Source organism: Nyctereutes procyonoides, unplaced genomic scaffold (assembly GCF_905146905.1).
Source record: "Nyctereutes procyonoides isolate TBG_1078 unplaced genomic scaffold, NYPRO_anot_genome, whole genome shotgun sequence".
NCBI classification, from domain to species: Eukaryota; Metazoa; Chordata; class Mammalia; order Carnivora; family Canidae; genus Nyctereutes; species Nyctereutes procyonoides.
Window position 1 is genome coordinate 13381957 of NW_026575128.1, and position 21815 is coordinate 13403771.

At 43.7% G+C, this 21815-nt stretch overlaps 2 protein-coding genes across 2 annotated transcripts in view; one reads left to right on the forward strand and one right to left on the reverse strand.

Annotated features, from left to right (window-relative positions):
• Window positions 1-2680, reverse strand: part of CMPK1 (cytidine/uridine monophosphate kinase 1) — a 33062-nt gene extending 30382 nt beyond the window's left edge. The window contains exon 1 of the mRNA XM_055342122.1: window positions 2446-2680. Within this exon, the coding sequence (XP_055198097.1) occupies window positions 2446-2616 (171 nt within the window). The 5' untranslated portion in view covers window positions 2617-2680. The remainder of the gene's footprint in view (window positions 1-2445) is intronic.
• An 11578-nt stretch (window positions 2681-14258) lies between these two features.
• The window catches only part of STIL (STIL centriolar assembly protein), a 65156-nt gene continuing 57599 nt past the window's right edge, over window positions 14259-21815 (forward strand). The window contains exons 1-3 of the mRNA XM_055341457.1: window positions 14259-14552; window positions 16879-16965; window positions 20489-20596. Coding sequence (XP_055197432.1) covers window positions 16922-16965; window positions 20489-20596 — 152 coding nt within the window. The 5' untranslated portion in view covers window positions 14259-14552; window positions 16879-16921. The remainder of the gene's footprint in view (window positions 14553-16878; window positions 16966-20488; window positions 20597-21815) is intronic.

Below are 21815 nucleotides of genomic sequence, written 5' to 3' on the forward strand. Positions count from 1 at the left end.
CTTAACATTCATAGACATTCCATTGTTTAATTTAGTCAGCGAGGAGGTAGCAATTGCTAAATTATAAACTATTTTGAGTTTGTCTAAATCAACTTGTTTATGGCAACTGGAATCAAGAGCAACTATTTTCATGAAAGAAGATGACAATTTAAAACAATTTAAGCTCATATAATTGCCAAAATATTAAGAATAATACAGTATGAAACATTTAATCATGGAAGTCTTCTAGTTAGTAATTAACAGACTTAAAACATTATCAGCCATTACTGAACAGAGTAAAGAATACTAGCTACAGAATGTGTAGATTATTTTTAAAGCAGTGGAGTAATTTGAGTATTATTAGTTTAGATGTAGATATTTAAAACCAGGTCATGATTCAGAGACAAAATATTTAAATGAATTCAAATATAGCAGTCACAAACCAATTTTTAAAGTAATACAGCTTCAAAGTATAAATAACCAACGTCAAAAATTAAGAACAGGAAGTCTAAAATGGAGAAAAAAGTCTGCATCTATGTGTGCCAGATATCTGACCTTATTTAATATTCACAAATACCATAGTAGATAGGTATTATTTCTCTCTTTTCACAGAGGAAGCCAGCTAAATGTAACAACTTCTCTGGGACTAAAACAGTAAATGGGGGGTTGCCTGGCTGGCTCAGTCTGTAGACCTTGCCACTCTTGATCTCCAGGTTGTGAGTTCAAGCTCCAGGTTGAGTGTACCGATTACTCAAAAATAAAATCTTAAAAAACAAAACAAGGGATCCCTGGGTGGCACAGCGGTTTGGCGCCTGCCTTTGGCCCAGGGCGCGATCCTGGAGACCCGGGATCGAGTCCCACGTCGGGCTCCCTGCATGGAGCCTGCTTCTCCCTCTGCCTGTGTCTCTGCCTCTCTCTCTGTGTGTGTGTGTGTGACTATCATAAATAAAAAATAAGAAAAAAAAAAACCAACAATAGTAAACAGCAGAGTTAGGATTTAAACCCATGTCTGACTCTGAAATCTTTTCTCCTTCTCCTATCATACCATATACATGTATTTCATATATTAAAAGCAAACAAGCCTGAAATCATCCGATTGCCACTTGTCTTAAAAAGTTAAAAGAACCAATAAAAATAAGAAAAATATTTATATTTTTTTGGCCGATTTAGCTCCACTTTTATTCCTAAAAATGATCAATAACTATAAAGACATCTGTAAAATAGCGATGAAGTAGATGTTACCATTTGACTTTCTTTGGGCGTTCTTTAGAGAATAAAATATAGGACGGGGGTGGATTGTATGAACACAGGCAGGAGAGGAGTGAAAGCCCGAAGGTAACGCGGTAAGCCACGTCCTGAACGGAGGAGCGCATTATTTTAGAAGTTCTGGGTCACACCTTGTGGGGTCACCGAGTGTCACAGGGGTTGTCTGGGTGTTCTGCAGGACCACTCGTTTCTAGATATCCTGTTTTCCTTTACCTCCAATTTCACTCCCCGGATTCGCCAATAAAGCCTTTCTCCTCAGTGTCACTGCAGCTAAGCACGTTTATCTGTTTGAAAAATAACAGAATTGAACCGGTAACCCTAACACGTCGTGAAGCGACAACAAAGAAAGTACGCAATCTTAGCGCTGGAGGCATTTTACGCTGAGCTTAAATCTGGTGCACAGCCTTAGGGTCGAGAGCGCAAAGGGGAGTCGGAGGGAGGAGGGGGCTCGGCGGCGGCCGGAGCGGGGCCGGAGCGGGGCAGGAGCGGGCAGGAGCGGGGCCGGAGCCGGGCCGGAGCCGGGCCGGAGCGGGAGGCTGCAGCCTGAACTCCTACCCCGCGGCTCGGCTTTTCCACCGCACGAATCCCGGCTGCGCCTCGGAGCTGCTGCGGCCACGGCCGGGGCCAGCACAGCGCCGCGGGCACAGCGCCGCGGGCACATCGCCGCGTCCCCGGGGTTCCTCCCCGGGCTGACACCGGGCTGCGCAGAGGGCGCGCGGGCAGGGGCGGACGGGAGGAGCCGGCCCCGCCGCCGGACAGCCGCGAGCGCACACCGCCTCTGACCCACCCCGCCCGCGCTCCCGCTGCCCGCACCCACCTCCCACCAGCCACACGCGGACCTCGGCGCGCCGCGGGCGGGGGGGCCCGGAGGCTGATCCTCCCGGATCCCCTTCCCAGCCCACTCTCCAGACGAACTTGGTCCCCAGATTGTAAGGAAAGAGGGGCGCGGGGACAAAGCGACCCCAAGCGGTCCCCCTCCATTCTGGGCGCCCCCGAGGCGGGGGGACGTGGACTACGAGTCCCGACAGGCCGCGCGCCTCAGGACCCTCGACCACCGCCACGCGGGCGCCGCAAGGGTCGCCGGGACTCGTAGTCCGCGGAGACCGGGGCTCCGGGGGGCGCGGACCGCCCGGCGCGGCGGGACGGGCCGGCCCGGCGTCCGGTCAAGCCCAGGGAGCGCGCCAGCTGCCCGGGCCTCACCTCGACGATGCGGGCGCACTGGGTCCCCTTGCCGGCGCCAGGACCGCCGAGGACGAACACGACCAGCGGTTTCATGAGGCGGCGAGGGCAGAGGAAAAGCGGCGGGCGGGTCAGCAGCGGGAAGCTAAGGCCCAGGACCTGCAGCAGCCTGCGGCCGCAGCGGCTCAGCATACACCGCGTCTCCACCCGACGCCGAGGAGAGCTGACAGCGCCCGGCCGGCGGCGGCGCGGGGCGGGGCGGGGCGGGGGCAAGGGGGCGGGCCCAGTTGGAGCCCGCCGCCGCCCCGCCGCCGTGGCTGCCGACGAGGCGGACGCGCCGCGGCCGGAAGGGGCGGGGCTTCCGCTGCTCGCTCCGCGCCTGCCCTCGGGCGCCCCCGTGCGGGCTCGCGTCCCCCCGGTCTCCGCCCCGCCGGCCCTTCCTCCCCGCTGGCCGGGCGGCGGGTGTGCGGCTGCTGCGCGGGGCGCCGTCCGCGGCGGGCCTGAGCCCGAGTCTGCGGCGCGGCGCGCGGGAGAGAGAACCTAGTGTCTGCGCGGGACGGGGGTGGGCCGCCGAGCTGGACAGGCCAACCTGGAAGGGGTGGATGACAGACAAGGAGGAGGGAAGAAATAGCCGTACGGGCGTTGCAGGAAGAAAGCGGAAGAATAAGGAGGGAGGGATGTCATTGGGCGCGCGCAGTCCGAGAGAGCCTCTGCAGAGGTGACCTTTAAGCCAAGACAGAAGGCTTGGAAAGAGCAAGAGCAGGGTAGCGTGTCCCACAAAAAGAAATGCATATGCAAAAACCCTAAACCGGGGCAGCCCGGGTGGCCCAGCGGTTTGGCGCCGCCTTCAGCCCAGGGCCTGATCCTGGAGACCCGGGATCGAGTCCCACGTCGGGCTCCCTGCATGGAGCCTGCTTCTCCCTCTGCCTGTGTCTCTGCCTCTCTCTCTCTCTCTCTCTCTCTCTGTCATGAATAAATAAATAAAATCTTAAAAAAAAAAAAAAAACCTAAGCCGGCTTGGGTCGGGAAAGGTCAGAGAGAGCAGAGCTGTGGGAATGAATGAGGCAGAGAACGGAGTGTGGGAGAGGAAGGCCCAGGCTGGTGGTACAGGCCCTTTTGGGTGTGGAAAGGAGTTGGGATTATGTTCTAATTACGGTGAGAAGCCCCTTAACTATAACTCCATTGCTCTGCACCTGAGGAAAATCTCTTTAAACACAAATAAAAGCTAAGTGCTTCGGTCACACCAACCACATTTCTTTTTTTTTTTTTTTTAAAGATTATTTATTTATTCATGGAGGGGGAAGGGCAGAGACACAAGCAGAGGGAGAAACAGGCTCCATGCAGGGAGCCCGACACGGGACTCGCCATGGGACTCCAGGATCACGCCCTGGGCTGAAGGCAGACGCTTTAACCGCTGAGCCACCAGGGATCCCTACACCAACCACATTTCCAGTGCTCGATGGGCACGTGAGGTAGTGGCGACTGTATTGGACATCGCACAGGGAGAGCATACCCACTGCGCTAAGTTCTGTTGGCTTGTGCTGTGCTGGGCTTGTACTTAAGCTCCCCGGGATGATGTGATGATAGAAAGGGAGACAGGTAACCCCCTGAGAAGAAAAAGCAAAGGGGCAAAAGGAGGACCTGAGATGACTTAAGAGGTTTTAAGAGGCAGGGGCACCTGCATGGCTCAGTTGGTTAAGCTTCCAGCTCTTGATTTTGGCCCATGTCGGTGGAATTCAGGCCCCCTCCCTGCCCTGTGCTTAGCGGGGAGTCTGCTTGAGATTCTCTCCCTCACCCTCTGCACACACACATCCCATGCACGCACTTCTCTCTCTCTCTCAAGTGGATGGATAAATCTTTAAAAACGTATGTTTTTTAAAAAGTAAGAGACAAAGACATTAATTTGCAATAGGAGTTGCAAGAAGGGCACCATTGCAAGAAGGTTGAAAGTAGAGTTCCTGTCTGAAAATTGTACTTTCTCAGTAAAGAAAGGCAACATCAACTAAGGGTAAAGATTTTGAGGTAGGATGTTTGAGGAGAGAGAAGATACAATTTTTTTTTCATTTTTCCATCTTTTAAGAATGGAAAAATTAGTTTTCTAAAGATAACTAGTCAGTAGGACTTGTGAGCAATATTAAAAGCTCATTTGGTATTTTAGATCACGACTTTAAATCACTGAAGGTATTTGTTCAGGTGCAGGCAGAGAGAAGACAAATTCTTGAGGTCATCCAGGGTTGGGTGTTTACCAAGCAAGTACAACAGAGGGAGAGAGGACCAAGATGGTGTTTGCACAAGAATATTTGTTAGGATATATATGGAATCAAAACCACATTGGGCAGCCCGGGTGGCTTAGCAGTTTAGCGTCGACTTAAGCCCAGGGCATGATCCTAGAGACCTGGGATGGAGTCCCTTGTTGGGCTCCCTGCATGGAGCCTGCTTCTCCCTCTGCCTGTGTCTCTGCCTCTCTCTTTCTCATTAATAGATATATTTAAAAAAATCTTAATAAAAAAAAAACATATAAAAAGCAAATGATGGGGCAGCCCGGGTGGCTTAGCGGTTTAGTGCCGCCTTTGGCCCAGGGCCTGATCCTGGAGACCCGGGATCGAGTCCCACATCAGTCTCTCTGCATGGAGCCTGCTTCTCCTTCTGCCTGTGTCTCTGCCTCTCTCTCTCTCTCTTTCTCTCATGAATAAATAAATAAAATATTAAAAAAAAATAGCAAATGATGGCATATGAGGCCTGATTGTGGGGATGTAGAGGAGAGCCAGGAAGGGGGCCAAGGTATTCGAAGCATCCGTGTTTTGAGTTTGTTTTTTTTTTTTTAAGATTTTATTTATTCAAAAAAAAGATTTTATTTATTCATGAGGGACACTGAGAAGTAGAGACACAGAGGGAGAAGCAGGCTCCCCACAGGGACCCCGATGTGGGACTCGATCCTGGGACCCCGGGACCCTGAGCCGAAGGCAAACACTCAACCCACTGAGCCACCCAGGCGTCCCAGAAGCATCGGTGTTGAAGAATGACTGCAGTGGGGTATTTGAGCAAGTAAACTGGCAGTACAGATGCCAGTGCTCTGGGTGGGATATTTGGAATTAAGATTTCAGAGACTATAAGTTTCTGATGATGTTGAGATCCAGGATGAACCCAAGCTGGATGAGACTATGGGAGTAGAAGACTGAGGCAAGAGCATGCCCTGTGGTTGGAACTGAGTGGCCAGGGCGTTGGATTTTCATCCCAGAAGTTTACATCATCGCATTAGGGTCCAGAGACAAACTATGAAAGAGGAACAAAGTTGTTGAAATGACAAGAAGGTTGGTACATGATAGCAAACAGGAGGGAAAGAGGGAGATATAGCCTCTGTCTGGCTACGCCTAGTCTCTTTCCCCTCTACTACTCCTTTCCTCCCCCTCACCCAGTATTTCTAGTCTCCTCTCCATCTCTTCCTTCCTTCTCTCCCTCCCTCCACTCCATTTTTTAACTTATTCCTATCTCTCCTCCCCTTCTCCCATTTCTCACTTCCTCCCATACTCCTCATCTAGTTCTCTTTTTCTGTCCTTCCTGCCTTGTTCTCTTTCTTTGCCTCTCTTATCCCTTCTCCCTTCAGTTACTACTTCCTTCCTTTCCATAATTTCTACCTTTTCCTTCCCATCATGGAGGAGGGAATAGAATATCTCAGGTCTCACAGCTCGAAAAATATTATGATTAGTAACTTACTTGTATTCCCTCACAATATTCCTTTTTTTTTTTTTTTTTTTTTTTTTTGCTTGTTTATTGAGCTCCCTGGACCCCTGGGAAGGAGGAGCTGGGGCACCAATCAGCTGAAAAAAAGAACAGTTGGTCATAATACTAAGAAGCTGTAGGAGTACAAAAAAGGCCATATTGAAGCAGATGTGCCTTCTTTTCCTTTGTGCATGTTCTCTCAACTGTCTTTTCTGTATCTCTTCTGGCAATTAGAGTTAAAAGATGTTCAGGATATGGGAGCTGTGGAAAAGAGGATTAGGAAGCTATTCACATGCTGTCAGTGAAGGCCTTAGGGCATAAACAAAAAAGTAGTCTTTCTTGCTCCCTTGGTAGAGTCCACCAGAATAAGGAATCCACACAGGAGTCTGAACCCCAAATCTCATTGTATACGTACATATAGCAAGATGCAGGGACCTTTCTAAGTCTCCCTGGAGAACTATGACCACCTTACATTGAGTACTTACGGTCTCGTACCTTGTGCAGCTCTTTGTGCCAACCATGCTAGGCAACTAAGGAAAATACTGTTGTGAATATATACCAATATACCAAGTGAAACCCATATATCCATCTCTGCCAAGGGTTTTCCAGGGAGTTATTTCCAGGAAGAACAAGGTTAGGCCAAAGAAAAATTTATTATTTGTTAGCTCTTTGGGCCTGTACTGGTTATCTATCACTACATAACAAACCAACCCCAAAACTTAACGGCTTGCAACCTGAAATGCTTAATGTGGGAACCCCGCCCTCTCTTCTCCCCTCCTCCCTTTGCCCCTCATTGGTGACCTGGAGTGTTCAGTGTGAATAGTGCTCAGTAAAAAGAGGATAAACATGGAGTTTTTCCAAAACACCTATGTCACTGGACCAGGCACTCCCATGGGCCCAAGCCAAGCATTCATAAAAGACACCATGATACTCGGATGCTTTAACATTTAACCCCTCTACTTGTCCACAGTGAAGGGTCAAACTCTTAGCGCCTTGCTCCTAATTTGTACTCAAAGAATTTGCTTTTTTTTCTTAACCTTAGATCAGTGCTTCTACTCCTTGGAGGTAGCAGAGAAAAGAAGGAATTCCACCTAGATGCAAACAACCAGACCTTCAAAAATAGTATGCCTTAATAAATATATATTGAATAAATGGATGTCACCCAGTAGAGAGCCATTTCCTATCTAAACCCATAGATTAGGGTGCCTGAGTAGCTCAGTCGGTTGAGTGTCTGACTTCGGCTCAGGTTGTGATCCCAGGGTCCTGGGATTGAGCCCCACATCAGGCTCCCTGCTCTGCGGGGAGCCTGCCTCTCCCTCTGCCTCCCTCTTTCTCTGTCTCTCATGAATAAATAAAATCTTTAAAAAAAATAAACCCATAGATTGATTTCATAATTTTGATGAAAATCTATTGAATATCCACTAAGTACCAGGCATTTCACTTACATTATCTAATTGTTAGATATTCAAACTTTTTAATAATCAGTACAATCAGAATATCTGTAGATTTCCTTGCCAAGATTTGCTATGCCAGGCATCAACTTTCTAATTGCTGGATCATAAAGAAGTCCTTGGGGTCCCAGGAGAAGGGTGGAGGGCACTCAAAGTGCTCAGTGGAGTAGCTATAAACTAACTAATATGAAAATAATTAATTATTTTAACCACCAATATGGTCTTACCAGTTGTGTTGGTTATACATTAGCCTTGCCTTATAGAAACCTCATAACACTGTGACATTAGTACTGTCATCTTGCAGATGGAGAAACAGCCAGGAAATGGAAGTACTTTGTTCAAGACCACACAGGCAGTAGATAAAGTCAAATTCAAACTTGGTGTTATATGGCTTTAAATCTGCATTCTTTCTCTACAATTCAGACCCCTTCTAAGATAAAAAAAGTTCCGTATTCACAAAAGTCCTGCAAAGTTCTGTTTTTTAAAAAGATATTTATTTATTTATTCATGAGAGACACACACAGAGAGAAGCAGAGACATAGGCAGAGGGAGAAGCAGGCTTCCTTGGGGAGCCTGATGCTGGACTTGATCCCAGGACCCCAGGATCATGACCTGAGCCAAAGACAGATGCTCAACCACTAAGTCACCCAGGTGCCCAAAATTAGTTCTATTATAGATGAGAAGACTGATCTCAGGAAGACATATAACAAGAGCTCTCCTCAAAACCCACTCCTACCCATATGTTTATTTATCATCAAGTACCTTAGGTCTTTGGGCCATGTATTCAGTGCATGCATATTATTTCCAGGGTATAGCTATGTTCCTAGTAAACTTTATAGGAGCTTAAAAAGCAGAGCCTTGTCAACACTTATCTGCCCTATTTATCATAATTACCCTTTAGGGATAGATCATCTGTTCCTATATTTTCATTTTTCCATTCTTGAACATACATACCTCTTTGCTGGTATGTGCCATTCATTTTTCAGGATTCAGCTCAGAGTTTACCTCCTTCAGGAAGCTCTGTCCAAACTTGCAAGACTGGGTTAGGTGCCCCTTTTTTCTCCTTCTATGCACATAACCACCACTGTGGTATATTGTGTATCTCCACACTAGATTTAGAACTTCTAGAGGGAAGGGAATATGTCTGATTACTCTTTATACAGCATTACAACTTATTACTTGGAGCAGTATGATTCACTCTCTTAAGGGTACTCCAAGGTCCTTGGAAGATTTAGACTACTTTGGTTGCTGCCACTCAAGTTTTATCTATGGTGGTCTTTGGCAGCTACTTCCCTGTAATTTCAAAAATACTTTTCTTGATATACTTAGGAACCAGTTTCTAGAATCAGTCTGGGTGATGAAGCAAAGACACGGCATATGGTAGCAAAGGAGGGGGGTGGCAGGCCATATGCTTTACATTCAGGCCTTTGTAACCATCTATTATTTTGTGATCTGTTTCCTGGAAGGATGCTTAGTACATTATATCACCTGATGCTTAATGGAGTTTCTAAAATGAAGATTTCTATTACTTAGATTTGCATATTTGCATATTCGATTTCCTCTTTTATCAAAGGACCTCTTATCAAATATTCTAAGAACATTTGTTAAAAGAAATATGGTCTTTAAAAACCTGATGTGGCAAATCTGATCACAGGCAATATGCCTAACCTCTTGGAGGTGTGTCAGCTGAACTCCATCAGGTCTATGCTGCAGAAAAGCAGGCTGCACAGGGAAGGGAGATTGTCTTTGGCAGGTCCTAGCGTCTTTGCTATTAACTCTGCAAGCACAGGTAGGTTGGTTACACCTGTAGTTTTCTTGCCTGCAAAATCAGGATGATGGTACATTAACTCAGTTAAGCAAATACTCTTAGAGAATGTATCTGTATGTGTTATTTCATCATTCCTGTCTTCATTCCAAACAATCCAAGGTTTAAAAAAATAAGTAAAATATGGGGCACCTGGCTGGCTTAGTTGGGCAGAACATATGACTCTTGATCTCAGGGTCATTAGTTCAAGATTTATACTGAGTATAGAGATTATAGGGGAAAAAAGGTAAAATAAGTTGACTTGACATGTAAATTGTTGTTTTTACCTCTCCCAAGAGGTTTAAGAGTCTCAAAGGAATTTTATACAAATTGACAGATTAACAGTCCCCTTTAAAAATATGATGTTCCTTAAAAGCAAAGCTATAGCTGTTTAAAAGAGCAGTAGTCTAGCTTAGCTCAGAAGTGTAAATAGAGAAAGGAAAAATTCGTATTTGGAGTAACAAAACTCATAACTAATTCCAACTTCCTTGTTCCTGGTGATAACAATACCGCTTTAATTCCTTCATCCAGCCTACTAGCAGGCACGCCAAGGTTTATAACACTGAACATTTACCCAGCGTTATCATAAAGACTATGTCATGTGGACCGGAGCTGGAAGGGAATAAGGAAAAATGAGAACAAGTGATGTGTTAAGGTTTAGCATTTTAGGTGAACTTTAGCTTTTACAATTTTTTTCTTATTATAGCAGTGTTTGTGCAACAAACTCATACAGTTTTTCAAAGTATGACATACTAGAAATGATTCTCTGTGAAGCAAACTAAAGCACTTGCAAGTCTGAAAAATAAGGCCAGTAGCTTTTCTCTGTAAAGACCCATAACCAGAGCAATTTCATAGTGTCCTGAAATGACATAAATTTACAAAATGAGGATCAAAGAATAGATCAGTACAGTAGTATATATTCAGTCTATTTAAACTGCCCACAGTCTAAAAGTAATTCATGTTTGCTTTGGATAATTACCTGTTATTACCCCACTTTTAAAATTATGCCTTCCTGGTTCTATGTTTGTCATATCCTTCCAGTCCATTAAGCACAAAGCTTAGTGTGTAGAAGGTCCTTGGTATGGCATTTGTAGGTTTTATTTCACTAAGCTTATTCTCTAATTTAATAAATCAACTCCCTTAATCTCTGAATGTGTTGCTCATTTATTAACACTGTCAATTGTCAATACACTTGGATAAATAATAGTTTATGGGTACTCTTTTAATTAATTTTAATTAACTTTCACACTCATTAACTCTTTTCTATGATAATGTAGAGAGATTAAATGGCAAAATTGAGGCCCAATCCTAAAGCCAGTACTTATTACATTATAACATAATTTAAAATTTTTTCTCAATATCTAGGGAAGAAGGCCCTTTAGGCACCTCTAAGTTCTCCTCAATAAGAGGCTGAGTCATTTCAATCCTAAGATGAATTCAATAATTACTTTCCTCTTCGTTTAACTTGAAAAGTATCTATATTATGCATATTGTTAAATGTATATCCTGCTTAGAAGTCCAGTGGTAGGGGATCCCCGGGTGGCTCAGTGGTTTAGCGCCTGCCTTCAGCCCAGGGCATGATCCTGGAGTCCCAAGATCAAGTCCCACATCAGGCTCCCTGCACAAAGCCTGCTTCTCCCTCTCCCTCTGCCTGTGTCTCTGCCTCTCTCTCTGTGTGTCTCTCATGAATACACACATAAAATCTTAAAAAAAAAGAAGTCCAGTGGTAATAAAATGTTTACTTGAAATTTTACTGTATTTGAGTTATTAATCAAAAAGAAGACATTTTATTGTTATTGCTCAAAAGTTAATGTTTCAACTCTCCTCTTGCCCCTTCCTTTTTTCTTTTTAGTAGACTTTATTTTTTAGAACACTTTTATATTTACAGAAAAACTAAGAGCATAGTACAGAGTTCTCATATAACCCCCCCCACATAGAGGATCCCTGGGTGGCTCAGTGGTTTAGTGCCTGCCTTTGGCCCAGGGCCCGATCCTGGAGTCCCGGGATCGAGTCCCCCGTCGGGCTCCTGGCATGAAGCCTGCTTCTCCCTCTGCCTGTTCTCTGCCTCTCTCTCTCTCTCTATGTCTATCATAAATAAATAAATCTTAAAAAAATACCCCCCACATAGTTTCTCCCTATTATTAACATCTTATATTTAATATGGTACGTTTGTTACAATTAATTAACCAATATTGGTACATTATTATTAATTTAATTAATTATTATTAATTAAAGTCCATAGTTTATATATATGTGACGCAGGCATTCCTATAGACCTAGTCTTATCCTGCAAAAAATACTGGACAAATCCTAATAGTGGGAAATCCTATAAAATACCTGACCTGTACTCAAGACTGTCAAGGTTATCAAAAACAAGGAAAGTCTGAGAAACTAGCCATGAGGAGTCCAAAGAGAGATGAAAACTAAATGTAATGTAGCATCATAGATGAAATCATGGAACAGAAAAATGACACTAGGTTAAAAACTAAGAAAATCTAGGGGTACCTAGGTGATTCAGTCAATTAAGGGCCTGACTCTTGATTTTGGCTCAGGTCATGATCTCCAGATCATAAGATCAAGTCCTGTGTCAGTGGAGCTTGCTTAAGGTTCTCTCTCTCCTTCTTCCTCTCTCTCATCCCCACCTCCCCAACTCCATGCATGCACATGCTCTTTCTCTCTCTCTCAAAAAAGTATATATAGGGACACCTGGGTGACTCAGTGGTTGAGCATTTGCCTTCAGTTCAGGGCATGATCCCAGGGTCCTGGGATTGAGTTCCACGTTGAGCTCCCTGTAAGGAGCCTGTTTCTCCCTCTGTCTCTGTCTCTGCCTCTCTCTGTGTCTCTCATGAATGAATAAATAAAATCTTAATATATATCTCCAGTATCCAACCACCTCTCACCACTTCCATTGCTACAGGTATGGTTCAAGCTACTATGAATGTCTCTCCTAGGTCATTGCAGTAGTTTTCTAACTGGTCTCCTTGCTTCTCCTTCCCCCTACAGTTTATTCTCAAAGTAGCAACCATAGTAGTCCTTCTAAAACCTAAAATCAGATCATGTCAGCCCCCTATTTAAAATATTCCAGTGGTTGCAGCACCTGGCTGGCTCAATAGGTAGAGCATGTGACTATTAATCTCAGGGATTTGAGTTCAAGTCCCACATTGGGTGTGGAGCCTACTTTAAAACGAATAAATAGAATGAAATAGAGTACAATATTCTAGTGGCTTCATATCTAACTCAAAAGTGCAGCCAAATCCTTATCATGGCCTCTAAAGCTTTAAGGTCTACCAGCACCTCCTCTTTCATCTCCTTTTTTTTTTTTTCCCGAGATTTTACTTATTTATTCATGAGACACACACACACAGAGGCAGGGAGGCAGGGGCATAGGCAGAGGGAGAATCAGGCTCCCTGTGGGGAACCTGATGCGGCACTTGATCCCAGGACCTCAGGACCACCTGAGCCAAAGGCAGACACTCAACCAGTGAGCCACCCAGGCATCCTTCCTCCTTTAACACTTTAAAAAAATATATTTTATTTATTTATTCATGAGAGACAGAGAGAGAGGCAGAGACATAGGCAGAGGGAGGAGCAGACTCCTCGCAGGGAGCCTGATGTGGGACTCCATCCCAAGACCGGGATCATGCCCTGAGCCAAAGTCAGAAGCTCAACCACTGAGCCACCTAGGCACCTTTAACTCTTAGTATTCTTCTCCTCATTCATTCTGCTAAGGACATACTGCTCCCACATAAAGTTCCCACTCCAGGGCCTTTGCACTCAATGTAACTCATGACAGCCATTGAGGCGTGTCACTTAGCTCTTTCTCCTGAAAGAACATTCCAATCAGCTGCAATTGTACACTTGGCTAATAGCCTCTTGCTGTGGCCTTCAGGATGTGCCTTACCTTGGTGCTCGCTTTTTCTGAGAAGCTCCCCAGGAAATGATTGAGCACAGCAAGGATTCTAGTCATTTCTGCCTAATGTGGGACTCCTCTAATGGGCAATCTTTGCTCCACAGCTCCCTATGGGGTTGACCAACACTTTGTCAAAAATGCATTACTCTCTGGGGCTCTTCCTACTCTCACATCCCAGCTGGGGAATTCATCATTTCTCTTAAAATGTGTGCCCTAGATCCCAGGAATTTTTTTCAAGAAAGCAGAGAAGGACATTCTATAAAACATATATCTCTTGGTTAGTTAGTTAGTTAGTTAGTTAGTTAGTTTGTTTATTTATATTTTTAAAGATTTTATTTATCCATGAGAGACGCGCGGAGAGAGGCAAAGACCCAGGCAGAGGGAGGAGCAGGCTCCTTGCAGGGAGCCCGACGTGGGACTCAATCCCATGACCCCGGGATCACGACCTGGGCGTGAAGGCAGGCGCTAAACCGCCGAGCCACCCAGGCTGCCTAGGACTCTTTTTAGTTAAAGAAACTAGAAGAAACGTAATTTCCCTCTCTTCTCCATTTAAATAAAAGGTTTGGTCCACTTATAACCGGCCGGCGGAAAAGGAGACAGCAAGCACTTCCGGCTCCCCCGCCACCCCGCAGCTACCGCACTGGGCTTTTCACTGCGCGTGCGCAAGGCCCGCCCACCCCCGGAACTTAACCGTTGCCCGCAGTGAAGTGTTTAAATCCTCCCGATCCTGATCCTGGGGAGCCGGCGGCGCACTCGGTTCTCCTATGGGGCTTGGGATTGGACGAGCGCGGATGGGTGCGGAGTGCTGATTGGCTGGTGTCGCAGCACGTCGCGACGACCGTGCGTGTGGCTTCTGGCCCCGCCCCCGCCCCTGACGGGTGGGACTTCTGACCAATCAGTAGGCGCGGCGCGGGCTTCGGTTTCGCGAGCCGGTGTTTGCCGCCTCGGTTCCCGCGACCCCAACGTCCCGGAGGCGGGGCGGCGGGGACGGAGGCGCTGCTTGGAGCCGACCTCTGTTCCGGCCCAACAAACAGGCCCCGCGGGGCGGAGGTGGCGGCGACTGGGGCTTTGTGTCCCGAGTGCTCCCGGAGGGTGGCGGCGGCGGAGCTCGGAGGACGGCGGGCGGCCTGCGGGCGCTGCGGCGGGTTCCGCCCTCCCGGAGCCTGCGGCCGGTACCGTGAAGGGGAGCTAGTGGAAAACTAAGTCAGGAGGACTTGGAATTCCTGGAACCGCTTGTCCTCAGGTGAGTGAGAGGCTTGCAGTCCATAGCGTGCCACGTAAAGGTGTTTTTACTGCGAAGGTTTGTCGGCTGGAGCCCTGCGTCCTCCGGTCGGGCCCGGCGGCTGCGGGGTGGAGGCGGTCGGTGAACGTGGGACGTCGGTGGGCTCCGGGGAGTAACGTGCAAACAGCGGTGTGAGCGCGGGCGGTGAAGGGCGACGGGGCTTTGCGAGGGCGTTCCAGCTTCAGGGGTGGCCTGTGCAGACGCTCCAGGTGCTCGGGGGTGGGATGAGTGGATAGAGGAGGAGGTTGGAGCGGTAAGATGGGGCCAGGCTGCCGGGGCGCTCTGCTCTGCAGGCAAAGGAGCCGGGGTGCCCGGGGCTCAGCGGTGGAGCGCCTGCCTTCCTCCCGGGGCGTGACCCCGGGGTCCTGGGAGCCAGTCCGCGTCGGCTGCCTGCAGGGAGCCTGCTTCTCCCTCTGCCTGGGTCTCTGCCTCTCTCTCTCTCTCTCTCTTTCTCTCTCTCTCTGTCTCTCATGAGTAAATAAATAACATCTTAAAAAAAAAAAAAAAGAAAGAAAGAAGAGCCATCCGGTTTTTAATTAAGCAGGGGGAATAATTTGGTCCGAGATGCACAGATACTCCCCTGGGAGCAGTCTGGGGACTTTTCAGTAAATCTAGTGAGAATTGATGAAGTCAGAAACTAAAGTAGAGGAGATAAGCCGAATTTATATAGGAAAACAGGGAGGGAGGAAGGAGAGGTAAGGATAACTTGGAGTTTCAGTTTGATGAACCATGATGCCATCACCTGAGGAGAGTATGTCTTGCTAGGTATAGTGGCATATGGCTTTGGTTCAGCGGCTTTAATGGCTTGCGTGATGCTGTCAGAATAAACTCGTGTATTGTTTTAAAATGAGAAATAGATCAACATTACCTTTTTACCCTAATACATAAAGGAAAAAGAGACAGATGTGGAGTTTTAAGGCTCTTCTGTTTAATGAAGAAAAATGACATTTTATATACTTCCTAGAATTAAAGTCATCCATCTGAATACTGTTATCGGTGACACCCAAGTGATGCAGATGGTTTTCAGGTTTAAAGCCTTCAGTCCGGGATCCCTGGATGGCGCAGTGGTTTGGCTCCTGCCTTTGGCCCGGGGCGCAATCCTGGAGGCCCTGGATCAAGCCCCACGTCGGGCTCCCGGTGCATGGAGCCTGCTTCTCCCTCAGCCTGTGTCTCTGCCTCTCTCTCTCTCTCTCTGTGACTATCATGATAAATTAAAAAAAAAATAAAGCCTCAGTCCATAGGCAATGCATGAAGTCCAAGAGGGACGTTGTAGCCTTACAAGAGCACTTTATTTATTTATTTATTTTTAATTTTTTTTAATTTTTATTTATTTATGATAGTCACAGAGAGAGAGAGAGAGGCAGAGACACAGGCAGAGGGAGAAGCAGGCTCCATGCAGGGAGCCCCATGCGGGACTCGATCCCAGGACCTCAGATTCACAACCTGAGCTGAAGGCAGACACTCAGCCTGAGCCACCCAGGTGGCTCTTTAAATAAGATTTTGTTCTAGTCCATAATTTCAGCCTCTGGCTTTATCTGAAAAGTCTCTTCTGCATCTGCATCAGTAACTCTTTCCTCCCTTATCTTGCTTCAGACAATTCCTTCTTGCTAGAATTGAAGTAGAATGTACACAGCTTAAAGAACTCCTAATAAAAGACCTAATAAAAGAGTATTGGAAATACTGAACCATAAAGAAAGGGCTATGCACTCTGTATTTTGCTTTGATAATATTTAGTTGGAGATATCTAGTGGATAGTACAGCTAGAAATACAGGTTTGTAACTGAGGAGAGAGGTGGAAACAGAGTTGGCTATGTATAAATGGTTGTGGAGGCAATGGGAGTGGATGAAAAGTACCCAGAGAGGTCATGTGCAGCCAAAAAAACTCCACTGATTTTGCAGGAAACAAATCAGTTTGTGGGGATGCAGTATTTGTCTTCCATCTCCACAAGACTTAAAGTTTGTTAACCTCATACAGATTTGATAAATATCTAGTTCAAGTTGTTCCTGTGTACTATTTTGTGGTTTTCTGAATATTATGAGGCTTTTCAAAATTTCATATATTAAATACCACCTGCTGCCTAAAATAAATATTAACATTAATTTATAGGCAGAATGACTATAAAGTATGAAAAACAATCAGAATACACAAGTGTTTTATTTTACTATAGATGAAGACACTTCATAAAAGTAACCTGATTTTGCCTGTACTATTAATATGTAGTTAAATCATGTTTCTTATTTTTTGTTTTTATCACTCATTAACAACATTTTCTTTACTTTTTTTTAGGATACTAAGCATTTGAAATTGAATACAAAATTCACCAACTATCATGGAGCCTACATATTCTTTTGCAGGGCCCCAGATAAATACCAGGTATAGAAATATTTTTACAAAATGTTTTTTTCACTACTTTTCCTAACTTAGGAAGATAGGTTGGAATAGAAAAAGAAAACTTCTCTAAGCCTCAGTTTCCTTATCTGTAAATGGGGCATAGTAATGTCTGTATAACAAGATTATTGTGAAGGATAAAATAAGATTACTAAAGTAAAGGATCTGGCACATGGTAGGCACTTGGTAAATATTAGTTTAATTCCCACTTTCCCTTTTTTGGTTTCACAGAGCATCTTTATTAATGGGAAATAGAACCTGACCCCCTGAGGCTAAAGAAAATCACATACATATTTATTTACATCCTAAACAAGTAAGAAAATGGTTGGGTTCCTTCCCTTGTCTAAACCCTAATCCTTGAATGGAAAAATTTCACACTGGATATACTAAGTTTCTTTAAATGTCCCTAAGCCTTTTCCCATTTGTGTGGAAGAGGAAGGAGGAGCTTACCACCTGTCTCCTAATTTTCTCAGTCTCTGGAGACAAGACAGATTGGCTTATGTTATTTGGCTATTTAGATGATTTATTGTTCTTTTTTCCCCTCTGGGAAGGGACAGTTAATGCTGTCGTGTGAATTTTTTTTTCTTCTAAACTATAATTATATCTACGAGTTACCTTCATTCTCTGTACTTTTTTTTTTGTGCCAGATGTTTTTGATGAAGACAATGGGAAACCTGACCGAAAGAGGTTATCATATTCCTTTTGCTTAATTTTGGCCCTTCTGTTTTATCCTCCTGCCACCTCTTATTCTTTGAAAATTTGTCAACTTCTGTTCTTTGAAAAAACTTGTGTTTGCAACAACTCAGTACAGTCTCTTTTTAGTTTTATTTTTAGGGTCAAATTATTATTTTTTTGGGGGGGGTCAAATTAATTACACATTCTAGGTAAGAATATACTTATATATAATAAATTGATTATTCCTGATACATTCAACTCTAGTTTTTACTTATTTAATGATCTCTGTTTTTTTTTGGGGGGGGGGTTGGTTTTTTTTTTCATTTTCAATAATCTCTGGGCCAGAGAGCAACAGTTCTGAATTATTTAGGAGTTGCAGACCCCTTTGAATATCTGATTGCATGAATCTCCTTCCCTAAGACAAAACAGTTATACATGCATGTAAAAGTTTCTATCACATTTCAAGATGTTTGTGTTTCCCCTGCCTCTATAAAGTCTACTGTATACCTTAGGTTAAGAAAAGGACTAATAGCATTTAAAGAAATCTTGTTATGTGCCATGCATTATTCTTATTTAATCCTCATAACAAACTATAAGGTGTGAGTACTATTATTATCCCCCATTCTTTTTTTTTTTAAATGAGGAAACTATAGTGTAGAGAGATTAACCAACCCAAAGTTACATAGTTGGTAAGTGGTATAGCCAGGATTTAAACCTTATGTGATTTCTACTTCAAACCCTTTACATGTATTGACTCATTTAATATTCATTATAACTACAGGAGATACAGGTATTATCCTGTTTAGCAGATGAGGAAACTGAGGCACAGAGACATTAAATAACGTGAGCGAGGTCACATAGCTAGCAAATCTTGAAATGAGTTTTCAGATCTAAACAATTGACTTCCAGACATTTTGTTTTACCCACTACATCATACGGCCTCTCACCAATTGATAAATACGTGATAAATACGTTAGATACAGAAATGTAGATAAACTGAGTTTGTTCCTTACTTGCTTTGTGACCTTGAACAGATTTCTCAATCTCAGACCATGTCCTCATTTCAAAAAAGGGAGATTAACAATCCTACTTATAGATATTATGAGCTCAAATTAGACACACAGCTAGGAGTAATGATGGAATCAGAATTTGAACCCAGGTTCTAAAGCACTATACCATTTAGCTTCTAGAAATATAATCTTTGAAATCAGACACTTAGATTCAGATCCCAGCTTTGCTGCTTAATTGTATGAAGTTAGGAAAGTTATAGTCTGTTATCTATAAAATGGATGATAAAAGTGTTTCTGGAACAGTTTTAGTGAGAAATATTGTGTATGTAAAATGCCTACTGAGATGCCTGGTACATATTGGGTGATCAGTAAACTGGGGCTAGTCTTGTAGTTGAGAAGCTTCACTAGGTGATCCGTGAATGTAAGATCTAGAACAAGGTATTCTTAATATATGATATGATGAATATTCTTTCAGTTCACCTATTTAATAGTCTATGACCATGCAAATACACTGGTGTAGGTAGCTCACTGCCAGAGCTTTCTTGCTTTAATTACCTGGGAACTTAGGCTGATATCTTCCCCTCAGTCCTTTCTCTCCATTGTTTTTTTCTTACTGTGGTCTTCTCATGTTACTCCCTTATGTAAAATAAAAAACTTTGTGATGGTGCTTTGTATGATTTAAGATTGAAACTTGCTTTATACTGTCTCTAGGATCTTCACTAAGGAATTGTTTATGTTGCTGTCCTTTTGATGCTTCAGTAATAATTCAACTGAAGTAGTAGGACCCAAGATACCAATATTGGAAACACTGAAAAATAGACTGTATTAAGTTTTTGTGCTTTCCATAATTTTATTAGATATTGTCTAGAAATTAGTTCAGAAGAACAGAATTTTAGTTTTAAATTTAAATGTAAATTCATGGTTTATAGTTATTTCTGTTATTTAATGATTTTATAGGATTGATACTCCTATTTCTTTTTTATTTATTTAGTTTTCTTTCTTTAAAAAAAAATTTTTTTTTTTTTTAAGATTTTTAAGTAGGCTCCATGCCCAACATGGGGCTTGAACTCATTACCTCGAGATCAAGAGTCACATGCTCTACCAATTGGGCCAGCCAGGCATCCTTCCCGCTTCATTTAAAAAAATGTGTATATACAAATTTATGTATGCATAGGGAAAAAAGGACAAGAAAAAGCTATACCTACATTTTGAGTGCTTTTTCTTTTTTTTTTAAGTTCTTTTTATATATATTTTTAAGATTTTATTTATCTATGAGAGACATAGAGAGGCAGAGACACAGGCAGAGGGAGAAGCAGTCTCCCTGCAGGAAGCCCAATGCGGGACTCCATCGCAGGGCTCTAGGATCACGACCTGAGCCAAAGGCAGATGCTCAACTACTAAGCCACCCAGGCGTCCCTGAGTACTTATTTTCTTGATAGTAAAGTTATAAGGATTTTTCTTTTCTTTTTTTTTTTCTTCTTAAAAATATTTTTAGGGACGCTTGGCTGGCTCCGCAGTTGAGCGTCCGCCTTTGGCTCAGGGCATGAGCTCGGGATCTGGGATTGAGTCCCCCATTGGGCTCCCCTCTGGGAGCCTGATTCTCCCTCTGCCTGTGTCTCTGCTTCTCTTTGTGACTCTCATGAATAAATAAATAAAATCTTAAAAAATATATATATATATATATATATATATATATATATATATATAAAGCTCTTAAAATCAACATAAGTAGTTTGAAAAGCCTCATCATTTAATGTTAAACCATTTCTTATAAAATTTCTGCTAAGTTTGCTTGTCTCTGTGATTTAAAACATTTTTTAAAGGTTTCCTTCAAGCAAGATGATACCTTTCTATTTTCCTCCATCAAAATGTGCACTTTGGAACCCAATGCCAGTTGGAGATTTCATCTACTTACATCTCAATTACTACAGGTATAAGATGTTTCTCTTTTCAAATCAAACTGGTAGAAACAGGAGTCAAAAGGATATGTAAGGCAAAGTTGATTACTATGACTAATTCCTTTTCTTTTTTTTTTAACCTTTTCCATTCAGAATCTCCCTTCAAACAAACTATCCCTTTTGCTGATTCTTAAATCTATTGTGTTTTTTGGTTTTTAAAGATTGTATTTATTTGGGATCCCTGGGTGGCTCAGCGGTTTAGCGCCTGCCTTTGGCCCAGGGCGCGATCCTGGAGTTCCGGGATCGAGTCCCACGTTGGGCTCCCGGCATGGAGCCAGCTTCTCCCTCCTCCTGTGTCTCTGCCTTTCTCTCTCTCTCTCTCTCTGTGTCTCTATCATAAATAAATAAATTTTTTAAAAAAAGATTTTATTTATTTATTCGTGAGAGACACACAGAGAGAGAGAGGCAGAGATATAGGCAGAGGGAGAAGGAGACTTCCGTGGGGAGCATGATGTGGAACTGGATCCCAGGACCCCAGAATCATGACCTGAGCCAAAGGCAGAGACACTCAACCACTGAGCCACCCAGGTGCCCCTATTACTTGTGCATTTGAGAAGTAATCTTAATTTCACAGTTAAAGTGTGCTGCAAATCTAAAGTTATAAGTATTATGGGAATTCAAGAGACAAAATACGATAAAAACCGAAAGGGTTTTCATCATGCTTTAGCATGCTCTCTTTGTAGAACACTGAGAAGATTGAACTGATTTTGAGTGGATAGATCATGTTAGAAGGAATATAACATAGGTTGTTCGTAGGATCTTGAAGGAAAGACATTACAACTTGGGTTTGAAGAAATAGAAAATAGAGACTTGCTGCGATTTTGTATATAAGGGAGTTTTTGAAAGCAGAATTCTAAGAAGGATGGGTCATGGTGGGGAAAGCCTGGAGTTAGCCTAGCTGTGAGATGGTTTTCTGTCAATCTAAGCAACATAGGTTTATGTCCTATTGGTTTGTTTAAGGTGCTATAACTGGAGTCAGACTGCCTGGAAGGTCAAATCCTGATTCTACCACTTATTTATGCAACCTCAGTAAAGTAGGCAAGGATCAGTTTCTTTATTTAGAAAAAGGGAATAGAAAAAAAAAAAGAAAAAGAAAAAGGGAATAGTGATACCTGTTTCATAGCACTCTTGTAAGGATTAAATGAGACAGACTCTGTAAAGCAGCAATTGGCACAGTGCCTAAAACAGGAAG